Source organism: Sinocyclocheilus rhinocerous, unplaced genomic scaffold (genome assembly GCF_001515625.1).
Source record: "Sinocyclocheilus rhinocerous isolate Xijiao unplaced genomic scaffold, SAMN03320098_v1.1 scaffold1026, whole genome shotgun sequence".
NCBI classification, from domain to species: Eukaryota; Metazoa; Chordata; class Actinopteri; order Cypriniformes; family Cyprinidae; genus Sinocyclocheilus; species Sinocyclocheilus rhinocerous.
The window spans coordinates 387,314-400,043 of record NW_015659953.1 but is presented as its reverse complement, the minus strand read 5'-3'; the positions used below and the strand labels follow the sequence as shown (position 1 = coordinate 400,043).

General features: G+C 39.2%; 1 protein-coding gene across 1 annotated transcript in view; it reads right to left on the bottom strand.

The window, feature by feature from the left end:
- The window catches only part of LOC107724687 (transformation/transcription domain-associated protein), an 85,632-nt gene that overhangs the window by 40,083 nt on the left and 32,819 nt on the right, over positions 1–12,730 (bottom strand). The window contains exons 34-47 of the mRNA XM_016533699.1: positions 11,357–11,476; positions 11,068–11,232; positions 10,790–10,971; positions 10,480–10,678; positions 7,745–7,873; positions 7,066–7,332; positions 5,752–5,958; positions 5,410–5,568; positions 5,156–5,290; positions 4,915–5,025; positions 4,690–4,836; positions 2,226–2,439; positions 1,724–1,849; positions 688–834 (exon numbers count right to left, since the gene is read on the bottom strand). Of these exons, the coding sequence (XP_016389185.1) occupies positions 688–834; positions 1,724–1,849; positions 2,226–2,439; positions 4,690–4,836; positions 4,915–5,025; positions 5,156–5,290; positions 5,410–5,568; positions 5,752–5,958; positions 7,066–7,332; positions 7,745–7,873; positions 10,480–10,678; positions 10,790–10,971; positions 11,068–11,232; positions 11,357–11,476 (2,308 nt within the window). The remainder of the gene's footprint in view (positions 1–687; positions 835–1,723; positions 1,850–2,225; positions 2,440–4,689; positions 4,837–4,914; positions 5,026–5,155; positions 5,291–5,409; positions 5,569–5,751; positions 5,959–7,065; positions 7,333–7,744; positions 7,874–10,479; positions 10,679–10,789; positions 10,972–11,067; positions 11,233–11,356; positions 11,477–12,730) is intronic.

Sequence of the window (12,730 nt, the reverse complement as noted above, 5' to 3'; positions counted from 1 at the left end):
TTAAAGAAAATCTAAATGGCGAACAGGAAGTTTGGCCTATTATGGCCAAACTGTTTAGAATTTATAAGCAAAAAAAAAGCAATTTTTCATATCTCCAGACCACTAGGTGGTACTGTGTCAAAATTCTCCAGGTAGCCTGGTTGCGGCAAAACACTAAGTTTGGTCTCAATGTGCTAAAGTGTTGCAGAGATGCAGCCTCACATTTATCTTGGTGTGATCATCAAATTGGTTTGCATGTTATTTGAGAACAGTTTGATTAATCAGCTTGAATTCCATAACTGCTTGTTGGCATGGTCTGAAGATGATCCGATACAATTTTCGTGAAAATCTGAGCAAAGGTTCAAAAATGTAGGTTTTCAGAAAATTCAAACAGAGAAAAAATTTTCATTGTGGAAAATGATGTCAGAAGGTGCATTCGAATCATACAGGTAGAGACTCCAAATTTGTTATGTTTAATGTTCAGACTGTCTTTTATTGTGTGCCAAATTTCATAACTTTTCCGCAAGCAGTTCAATGTGCAACCATAGACATAAGAGCAGAAGAAGAAAAAAAAAAGATTATTATTAGGTGCTTCGTTCCTAATAATAATAATAGACCATTTCAACTACTTTTCACTAAGGTGAAATTAATTTTAAATGTATCTTTGGGGGAAAACGTCTTTGACACAAGAGTCTAAAGAATGGTCACCTGTGCTGGTTTCAGCGGCTCCGGGGTTGGGTTGCGGGCTCAGGTGCTCTCTCACCATCTTCTGCAGGGAGCGCATAAAGACGGAAATGAGGCGGTCGATGTAGCTGGAGTTGTTGCTGCAGGCCGACTTCAGGATCATCAGCGTTCCTGGAAGCAGAGAGGAGAGAGAAGCTGGTAACATGACGCCCCACTACCCTCACAACACTGTCAGGGTCAGCAAGCGACATGCGCCTGCTAATGACTTTGGGTTCAGCTCCTTTGTCCCTGTAGTTGTATTACAAGGGCGTTTCTGGATAAATCTAAGCGAGTAAGGATGGAGACAAAAAAAGCATGAGTAATGCATTTCTTAGATCACAGCTATGGGGAGGAAAGATAAATGTAAAAAGTCACCCTCGATGGAGACACATACAGTACATCAGTGGTAAATGTAACTCTAGAGCACTGCCAGAGCGGAATCATTTATTGAAGGCATTTATTGAACAATGGTGCCATTTTGAGCTGAAATGAAACACTGGTAACTTTAGAATGTTATCCAATAGAGTTTCAGCACTTTTTGTTTTCAATTATGAAATATAATTAAAGATGAACTAAGTTGTGAAACAACTAAGTGTTCCATTATAAAAAATATTATCTGAAATGTATCCACACTAAAGTACACTACTATTGCAAAGTTTAGGGTTGGTAAGGTTTTTTAAAAATGTTTTAGAAAGATGCCTCTTATGCTCACCAAGACGGCATTTATTTGATCAAAAATACAGTAAAAAAACCTCTAATCTTGTGAAATTTAATGCATCCTTGCTGCACAGGAGTAGTAATTCATTTAAAAAAAAAAAAAAAACTTCTGAATAGTAATGTGCAAAACGCAATAATAATTATACAATTACAATGAAGTATATAAATATATGATTTGCATTCTATACTTAGTATATAACAGAAAAGAGAGCTTTTTGAAAACCTTAGCATCTATTTTATGTTGGGGAAGATCTTCCAGAATAACTCCCTTTGGTCATGTAGTAGAGCTATTACATTTTCTCACCGAACAATTGAGTTGGGTTAGCGCTGCTGGCTTTCTCGTAGTTGGTGAGGCCTTCATAAATGACCTTCCCTACGGCAGCGTACAGACACTCCAGCTCCTCATACTTGGAAGCCACTGAGGATGTGCCTAAAGAAAAACCAAAATATTAGAAGAAAATGTTTTAATGTACATAGTTGCCACAGTTTTAATTGGAAAAACTAGCACAACCTGGACAATCTTATAAAGAGATAACCAATTACAGAAATGGGGCTTTAACATATACTGTTGTCGATAATCACTAGTGTGTCTAAAGTTATTATTTCACAACCTCTGTGGAGATTCAACCAATGCATGTTTCTGTTAACAGCTGCTGACCATTATACTGGCCTTTAGACTGTCTAGACTGTGTCTTGCACTCGAGCAAATCAAATGACGTAATTATTGTTCACCATACACATCCACAGCTATGCTCAAATGAGGTCTCTAGGAGAAGATATCATCAATCTGAGCTTGATCTACTCACTGGGTTCTGTGGGGAAGGTGCTCATGAGTCTGGACAGGAGGGAGTGGACTGCCCTCAACACTTTGGTGTTGCCACAGGTCATGCAAGCTGCAATGCCACGCTGCAGGGACTTGAAGTGCGCAAGAATGGCTGGAGGCTGCAGCACTGACAGAAGGAAGCTGAGAATCTCAAGCCCTGTGCAGATGTTGGAGAAGTTTGCCTGGTTTGGCTGCTCCTGAAAGACAGAGGAGGATTGATGAGGTGCAGAGGAACTGACACTAGTTCAGTTCAAAAGTTTTGGTAAGATGTCTGTTTTTGAGAAAATTCTCCTTTGCTTGCCAAAGATAATTTTATTTGATCAAAAGCACAGTAAAATAGTAATAGTGAAATATAATATTGTGAAATATTAGTACAATTTAGAATAACCGTTTTCTATTCTAATGTATTTTAAAGTAAATCTTATTGCTATGATGGCAAAGCTGAATTTTCAGCAGCCATTACTCCAGTCTTAAATGTCACATGATTCTTCAGAAATAATGTGCTGAATATGCTGATATGAGCTCAAGAAACATTTCTTATTAATGTTGAAAAATGTTGTGCTGCTTAATATTTTTTGGAAACCATGATACTTTTTGAATGAGGGTTCTTTGATGAATAGAAAGTTCAAAAGAACTGCATTTACTTGAAATAAAAATCTTTCATTTCCATTTAACTTGAGTACTTTAAGCACTTAAAGCAAATTTAAACCACAAGTTTACTTCATTTGTATGTTTGATTTATTGTTTCCAATTAAACACCTGTTCACTTTATTGAGTACCTGAAGCAATGCTTACATCATTTTCGAAACATTTTGAAATGAAGCAGCATGTCCGATGGCATACTGGCACATTTATGCTGAGGTATCGAGAATCATGACATTTTACTGAACTACTGAAACTTCTGATCCCACACAAATTGTTAAAATTCATTTAAACTGGCAACTTCAATTTTCAAAAACTTCTTCATTCTCTCATTTAAGTCAAGTAATGCACAGGCTTGGCACAATGAATAAAAACCAGTGCTGATTAGGTTTCAGGGGCCACTGAATATTGACAACAAGATCTGGCCCCTGAGACACTGGCAGACAGATTTGCACAAAGCTAAGCTCGTCCCTGCAGCCTGTCCTTTAATCACTGACAAGCCGACACAATGAGATGATAAAACCCCCTCGGATTTGCAGCACTGGTCATTAGTTTGTTTAAGAGAGCTGAAAAGAGCACCTCGCTCCCTCAACAGGGCTCTGGGGCACGGACGATGAGTGACCTGTTTGTCAAACTCATGTCACAGAAAGTGTTATTGACCCACTCTGAAAATAAAGATGGAAGGGATGGTAGGATGGTAATCATCAGCTTCTCTGGCTGTTCGAAAAGAGGGCATAAGAGAGACTGGGAGTCATCTTATAAACATCAGTTTTTCCAAAGCATTAATTGTTCTGAATACATAAGCAGGAACTTCCCAGGAAGACAAGGCGGCATGATCTTATCTTTGGATGAGCAAAGGGAAAATTAAAAGGTTGTACAAGGTGCATGCAGTCTCTCTGCCATATCACAGCATTTCAATCACTGGCCTACATGAGCAGAGAAAGCTGCATAACTGTCTTGCCCTGAAAAGAATCCATAGAGTGGTGCATCCGAACGACAGGAAGCCCATTGCCTGATAACAGGTGGAACGAGAGAGGAAGTGAGAGAGGGATGGGAGGTTGCAGTGATAATAGTGCAGGTGGTGGATGCTCACTAACTGAAAGCTGTTCTCTCAGATGACAGCTGAGTTAGTCACACCAGTGAACTCCAAAGAAAGAAAAATCATTCATAAGAGTGAGGATATCGATTTGGCTGACATAAAAACTGCTTGGAAAGGCACTGGAGATAATGAAGAGGGATGTGAGATGAACAGGATATGGCGATTTTCTCCAGACGAAGACTTCAAGGCCTGTTCACACAAAGACAAATATTCGGTGCAATAAACATTTTAATCTGAATGAACGCTTGTTAATGCGTCTGTTCAGACTGACACAAACACAATTAATCTTTTCCATCGCACTGCGAAGAAAACTGGCCAACCAATAGGATTCTCGCAGTTCATCGCATGGCAAGAGCCACTGCTGTTACATAAAACCATGACTTGGTGGCGCTCACAAACAAAGCAGATTTACTAAGATTCAGTGAACAGCAGAGGAAGAATCCCAGAACTGGCTCTCTTGTTTCTGCACTCTTTTATTTGGTGTTATTTGATTAACACCTATTGTCAGAGAGTGAATTTGTAGTTTCATGCATCCCATTTGCTGTTTTTTTTTTTTTTTAAACATTGGTCTGGATATTTATCCGTTTCCTTTTAGAAAATGAGGCAAGAACTCATAAATCTCACATGCAGCCTCAAATTTATATAAATAATTTATTATATAAGAATAAAAGAAAAGAAGCCAAAACCCACAAGCTTTCAGACTTACCACAGTCATAAGGAGCTTGTCGAACCACTGCAGTTTAAGTTCGGCACGGGGCCACATGTCTGGTCTGAGGGCAGTCTTCATGAGGTTCACACAGCGACGGGACAGCAGCTCACCGGGAGAGCCTGCCACATTAGTGCTATCATTTACCTGCAGACACAGCGCAGAAGTTAGCTTATGTAAGTATTAGTGGACCCCAGAAAGACTAAGCAGATATGAGATAACTACCTGGCAGGCGATGCGGATGAGGAAGTTGACCACAGTATCGGTGTGCTGTTTTTCCACAGGTTTGGTAAGTAGAGCCTCTGTGCCTGGCATCGACTGACTGCGGCCAAAGACCTGCACATACAAACACAAACACAATACAGCCAATGTACTCAAACATGGCACGGTCCATCAGGGCACAGAGAGCAAGAGACTGATTACAGTGGTCACCCTCGCTGCGGCGAGTGGTTTAAAGTTTCCTCACCGTGCTGACAGCACCAGCAGCAGTGCGAAATCTCTTTACGTCTTGCGCCGTGTCAACAGACATTCCTCTCTTCATAGCACCAGAGGCTCCGCTCGTGCCCTCGCCCACACTTACTGGATCAGCTTCCGATTCCGGCTTCATACCCAATAAAATGACCGGATTTAAAGGACAATACATTTTAATTACATTAAATGAATCACAAAAGACCAAAACACTGTTTCTATAATAAGAACACTCATTTTCTGGTAACAGACCTGTTGGTCTTTGATTCTCTGGAGCTCCCATTTGATGACCACCTCAGCTAAGTCCACTGCCAACTTCCTCTGCTCAATAGTTACACTAGGGGTGAAGCCCAATCGCTGCATAGCACTGATCATGTGCTGAACCAGGTGATGTCTCACTGGGTAATAAACCTGTAAGCAGAGAAACATACACTCAAAGCAATCTCTACAAAAAAAAAATTATATGGTCTACCAAGCAAACTAATACCTAAGGCAGTGCAATAAAAATTTAATAATGTGAATACTGGATAATAAAACTGACTGCAGTATGGGAGATGTTAGTATAACTGGCAAGAGTGAAGTGACTATACATACTCTGAAGTGCTGTACAATGAGGTGAAGTATATGGACAAGCTGAGGAACTGTGTGGCCCTCCTCCACAATGATCTTGCGGGTCCAGTGTGTGAGCATCTGATGACCGTCCTCCATCCGAGCAGGTACAGCAGGTGTGAGAATTGCCATGGCTTGCCGAACAATGGCACGTGCTTCCATAGTATGAGCCTTTAGCAGACTGTGGAAAACCTGCACAGAACAGATACACTGACATTTAGCAGCATTTCACAAAAGGAACAAGTTGACACTGAAGTGAGTTAACCAAAGACTAAACTTTGAGTAGCAAAAGCTCGGAGGTACTCTTTGAAATGTTGAGGTAAGAGAAGTATTTGGGTTTTAGAAATGCATTTTATCTGACAAAGGCCTGAAATTATATTTATTATAAATGTGTTGTTATTTTCTTAATTAAGAAGAAATAAACCCCTAAAGATTTGGGCTGTTGAATACATTTTAATTCCATCATGGCCCAAGCAAAAAAAATCTAGATAAACTGGCAGAAAATTGAATCCTATCATTTTAGTCTTTAGTCTTTTTTTTTTTAATCACAATAATATATAGGCTCTAATGATTTTTAAATGGTTTTTAAAAAAAAATGAGAAAACAGAAAAACGTATTACTTTACCAGTGTAATATTGACTTCCACAACAATTCAAAAGTTTGGGGTCAGTAAGACTTTTTTATTTTAAGAAAATAATACTTTTATTCAGCAAGGATGCATTAAATTTGAAACTGATATATGTAGAGACATACATAATTTCTAGATTAGAGAAATATATTTTAAAAAATTCTATTACAAATAAATGCTGTTCTTTTTAACTTCCTATTCAAAGAATTCCACAAAAATATTATGCAGTAAAACTGCTTTCATAAACTGTTTGACGATAATAATAAGATCTATTATTAATAATTGAGCACCAAATCAGCATATTAAAATGACTAATGAATGATCATGTGACACTGAAGAATAAAGTAATGGCTGCTGAAAATTTTGCGATTTTGACAGGAAGTTACAGACACCAATCTCTCTCTCTCTTTTTTTTTTTTAGATAATACAAGCAACATCTGTACTCTACAATCTATTTGTACCTACATTTACATTTGGAAATTTCAAATCTGATATCAATCAGCTGGTGATTACATTACACATGATTAAACCTGGAAAATATTCATAGACTTCAAAGATTCTGTTACAGCTGTTAAAAAATAATCTTATGCCTGTCTTTGTTCAGACAAAATCAGAAAAAAATAATAATTTCATAGTATTTTTGCCAGCCTGGAATTTTGGTACATGCCTACCTGCAACACAATCTTTTTGTGAATGGCAAACTTGGCGATAATGTGAGCCAGCAAGAGGTGGCCACTGTACTTGCAGGCCGGATCCACGCAGGTTTTGGGGAGCAGGCAAGGCCAAGCGAAGGTCATAAGACGCCTCAGCTTGCTATTCCTGCTCTTGTTGTTGTCATGGATGTGATGAGGAGCGTGCTCTACCAGCAAGGTTGAGAACTGAAGCAGGTAGATCCTCAATGAATCAGCCAGGTCTGCCTGCTTCTCAGGGTCAAGGACCTACAATAACGAGAAAATGTGTCACAAAACACTAAAAGATGCATTGTTTTTAGGGCTGTGAGGCCACAGCTGTGACATATAGCAGATAAAAAAAAAAGTTTGTTTAAACTTGAACAGCTTCCTTTCCTGCTGGAGATGTTGAAAACAAACCCAGCGAACAAACGGACTGTTTGGTTTACCCTTTGTTATGATTAGCAGCAGGGGAGAGACAATCAATTTAAGCGTGAAATAAATTAAGGCTATTAACCTTCACCTCTGAGTCTCATTGTGTTTGCTTGAAAAACAAACACTATGACCTTTATTGTGGCCATGACATTTCTGCCAGTGAAATAACAGCCAGAGGTCATCCTAGATGGAGACAGAGTGACAGCATTGCCAATGGTGCTGGGCTGGGGCTGCTGGAGATGATTACCTTGGTGATGAAGACACTAGTGATGCTCTCAGGGTTGTCACCCTCTGGATTGGGCGGCCCCAGCAGTTGCTCGCCTTCCCCTTTCTCAAAGCTGTACAGGAAGGCTGGGTTCAGGATGTGCTGCAACACCTGGAGAGTGGACACATAACATATAAGATATAACAAATAACATACAAGTTACATTTATGTATTTGCACTGAGGATATCAAAGAACTGGGAAGATATCTGTTTATCAAATGAGCAGTATAATAATTGTACAAGGAAAAAAAAAATGTTGCCTGTTATTCATTCCATAGGTCTTGGACTCCAAACTTACACCATGACATAGAAACATCATGTCATTATATGAAAATAAATTATATAAATATAAATGACAAAAATATAATTGTATATTATCATCATTAATAATAATAATAATAATAGAAAGACATCTCAGAATAGTGGCCCCTATGATGGGTAACCTACTTCATGTATAACATGAACTGTTTTTTTCAAGGCCACTGGAGTCTTTATGTGAGTGTACATTTAAACATATGCTAACAATTCTACTTCTTGCTTTGTGTTAACTTTAATGAAAAAGGTTCACGTGTGTAAATCTTTATAGTTTTTAAGCATGTTGCAATTTACAGCATTGATTGAATTTTCTTAAATTATTCAAACCAGGGCTGCTTTGGCAGCGCCGGCATAGATAAAGCCAGTAAAAAGTGTGATGATGACAGAAGAGAGAGAGAAAGGCACAACATGGCACCTCAGATTTGGTTGATTTGTAAGTTAACTGATATTAATCATTCTGATGAACCATGTTTTTAGAAGCTCAAAATTCCTCCAGCCTTGACTTTCCATTTGTCAGCTCGTATGTTACATAATTAGCATCTTTGAACACTAATAGCTTTGTTTCTGCTTTACACTATAAATTTGAAAGAAAAATCACAAAGATTAATAAGCATGTCAACAATGTACCACTTGGTAATTTAAGCTATGGGAAAATACTAGCTTTATTCAAGACAATAGTTTGTCTAGTCAGATACAATGGTTGTGTTGTTTGCTAGCTGAAGTGTGCATCAGCATGTGGATTTATTCAAACATGGGGGCCGTGGGGCTGCAGGTGTTCCTTCATTATCCCTCGTCCTAATGAGCCCCTCTACCGTTCACATGAGTGATGGATCACAACAAATCCTTTTCTACATGATCCATCACAGCCAAAACCGCCGCGACTCCAGCTGCCTGAAAACATCACCTTAAACATGTATTCTGTTAAGAGTGCGCACAGCTGCTGAGCTCTCCTGGGGAATGTTTGGGATGCAACGTCTGTTTTGCTGTGAGGGGTGATTTAGCAGAGCAAGAACAGCCTCTGCCATCAAAGCTGTGAAGACTATCCGCCGATGCACTGCTACCGTTTCTCAATGTCATTGCAAACTGCAAAGGGTGACAATTTGAGGGGAAGTTGGGGAACATCCAGTTCATTTTAATAAACTGCCATTTGATCTCCTTCTCCAACTTGATGGAGTTCTTTCACATGAATAAAAATGAAGTGGGAATAAGAAACACAGCCTTGAATATCCTGACTGACCCGTTTACCAGTGGGTCCTTGTACTCCATGTAGTGCTTGCCCACTATAAACACCCCTCCACAGGTGTAGACAATAAGGATGATCAAAAGAAATAACAAAGAAGGGAACATTGTCATAAATGCTACATTAAACTATGTGATGTGGTCATTTCAAACATCCCAAAAACTGCAAAATAATAAAATAAATAAAAAAATCAGTGAGTGAAAATGACACCCAAAAAAAGCAAAAATCTAAACTACTGCTGCATCTGAGCTAGCAGAAAATGTTCTTTGTGTTGAGCCCTGCTCCATCAACTATGTTACCCATCTTCTCCAGGGCTGATTAAAGGCAAACCCTCAGCATATGAGCAATGATTATTAGAGTAATCTGCAGATAAATATTCATTAGCGTTCTTCAAAGACTTCAGGTTGACTGTGAAGACGTGCCTTTGAGAACCGAGTGCGTCATACTCCATGTAGTGCTTGCCCACTATAAACACCCCTCCACAGGTGTAGACAATAAGGATGATCAAAAGAAATAACAAAGAAGGGAACATTGTCATAAATGCTACATTAAACTATGTGATGTGGTCATTTCAAACATCCCAAAAACTGCAAAATAATAAAATAAATAAAAAAATCAGTGAGTGAAAATGACACCCAAAAAAAGCAAAAATCTAAACTACTGCTGCATCTGAGCTAGCAGAAAATGTTCTTTGTGTTGAGCCCTGCTCCATCAACTATGTTACCCATCTTCTCCAGGGCTGATTAAAGGCAAACCCTCAGCATATGAGCAATGGCTATTAGAGTAATCTGCAGATAAATATTCATTAGCGTTCTTCAAAGACTTCAGGTTGACTGTGAAGACGTGCCTTTGAGAACCGAGTGCGTCATGCACGGTCAGTCCCTGTCACGCTCCCCATCTTGAGCATATATATTCAGCAGGGACTGGTTGTTGGCCGCATTAGATGGTCAGCGCTAAGAGAGCGTGACGCTGTGCCACTCTCAACAGAAATATACCGCAAAGGTGGAATTTATAATACTGACCATGGAGGTCCGTGTCATGGCATCAGTCACACTCATGGTGGCTCTTAATAAAAAACGAGAGGTCATCACAAAGGCAAAACTCATGGGAGTTTCTTCTCAACATGTTAATACTCACAGGTGTACAAATGGTATATCCTCACCTTCGCCTTGAGCTCATCATTAAAGTGTGGGTCATTGAACTCCACAAAGCGGAAGAAGAGCGCTCGTTTGTGTGTGATGCTGTAGTTCTTGGGGATCTCCTCCTCCATGTACTCCTTCAGGAAGGTCATGTTGCACAGGAAGCGGCCAGTGAAGGCTCTCAGCAGCTGAAAGATTAGCTCTATCTCAGAGTAGTTGCGTCTGAAAGGAAATGTACAACTTTAGTGTAAAAATCAAAGTAAAAACATTGCGTTTCCATTTTAAACTTGTGAAGTGTGTAATTTCTGCAACCACCAAACAGAAAACACTTACTTGCAGTAGCTAAGCAGACAGTATGCTAATAGTTTGGGCTCTTTCCAGTTGGTTGCAGCCATGCTGTCTTTGCGGTGGCGCTCCTGGAAGGCCTCGCTGACCCACACGCGTCTGAGCTGACTCACTAAAGAGTGCTGACCCGCCAACCAGCCTTCATCATTTTTCACAATGATGCTTATGATCTGAGGGAGTTTATGAATGCTCATTAATATTCAGGCTCTACAAACAAGCAAATTGCATCAAATTTAAGAGTAAACAGTTAAGAGTGTTTGGCCCACCTTGATGGCCTGGAACTGCAGGTCAAGGCGGGCAGTACTGGTGGAGGGAGACCCAGGTCTCACAGTTGCTGCAGGCCCAGCTGGAACCAGCAGAGGGACAAATCGATTTGGGTTAGAAGCCAAGACATCTCGAAGTGGCTTGGCATCTTTGTGCTTCAAGAAACTCTGCAAATGAGAAAACAATAAAAAATTGAAGAAAAAGCAACACTCATAAGATATCATGGCAAGGAATTTTTAAACAAAGACACACAATACAGTATGAGGTATGGACAAGAAAAAACAAACAAACCATGAACATGCGACTCCACTGTGGGTCATTGAGAGTGGCCTCCATCATGAAAAGCTCCACTGTTTGAGACGGATGACGTGTCAGGAATTTGATCAGTGGCTCTCTAAAGGGACTGCCTGCCTGTGAGGTAACAACATGCAAACTGCATAAAACCAAAATATTCACATTGTATAAAAAAAATTCAAAAGATCAACATGTCTTTTTGATCATCAGCATCCTTGCTGAATAAAAGTATGAATTTCTTATATTTAAATGTTTTAAAAAAATAACGATCCCAAATTTTTGAACAGGAGTTTGTGTGTGTGTGTGTATATATATATATATATATATATATATTAGTGCTGTCAAAATTAGTGTTAATGCATGCGATTAATTTATTAAGTTTAACATGTTAAAAAAAATTTTTACGCAATTAACGCAGGAACAGAGCTAGGGTTGGCCACCCCCCTCACAACTGCTGCTTCTCTTTCTTTTTTCTTGACAAGAATTGCATTTATTTAGACGCAGAACATCTTTATGACCACATTAAACGGAAGACTTTTCAGACGCGCACTCCAACTTCACCTCAGTGCCAGGCGTTAGTCAAACGAGCACAGAAAAGGTACAGGTGACGAGGGAGCTTCAGTAGAACAACAGTGAATTGCAGTCGGATGAGATGTTGTCAGGCCATATGTCAGTAAAACCAAATTTTCCTATCCTGTCAGCCATTACACTGTGTTCGTATCACGTGCTCTTCAAATTGCAAGCACAAATGCAGTGCCGCATGCTGCCTGTAGCCTATATAATTTCATATTAAAGCGCAAATGAAACTACGAGCATGCAATGTCATAGTATTGTTGTCAGTTAAGCCAAGAAGTTACCAAAAAGGTGATTAAAGCTGCCTTTCAACAGTGTATGAATGTAAATATTTGTTATATGAGTTACATTTAAGAACATCTCTCTGAAATGGTTTTCAAAACTGTCCTGGAGCACCCCAGCACTGTCTCCCTCATATAAAACACCCAAATCAACTCATCAGTGCATTAGTAGAGACTTAAAGAACTGAAGTGGGTCATAAAAGGTAAAGAAATACGATGCGTATCAGATCCGCGTCATGTTCAGCAGCAGCAGCTCTTAAAGAAGCCAAACTAACCTAATAACCCAGCTGCTATGATGTCTGTTCATCAAAGAACAAAAGAACAAAAACAAAAAAGAGGAAATCAATAACTTTATTTAAATTAGAATTTAGTGTTTGATAACTTTATTCAATTTCTGTATATTTCCTACTTGCTGAAGGGCACAGATAGCTAATTATGACATTTATTATAATGGGTTTATGTGAAGATTGGTTTAAGTTTACTTAAATTAGAAGTGTTTTTTTTTTTTTTTTTTTAA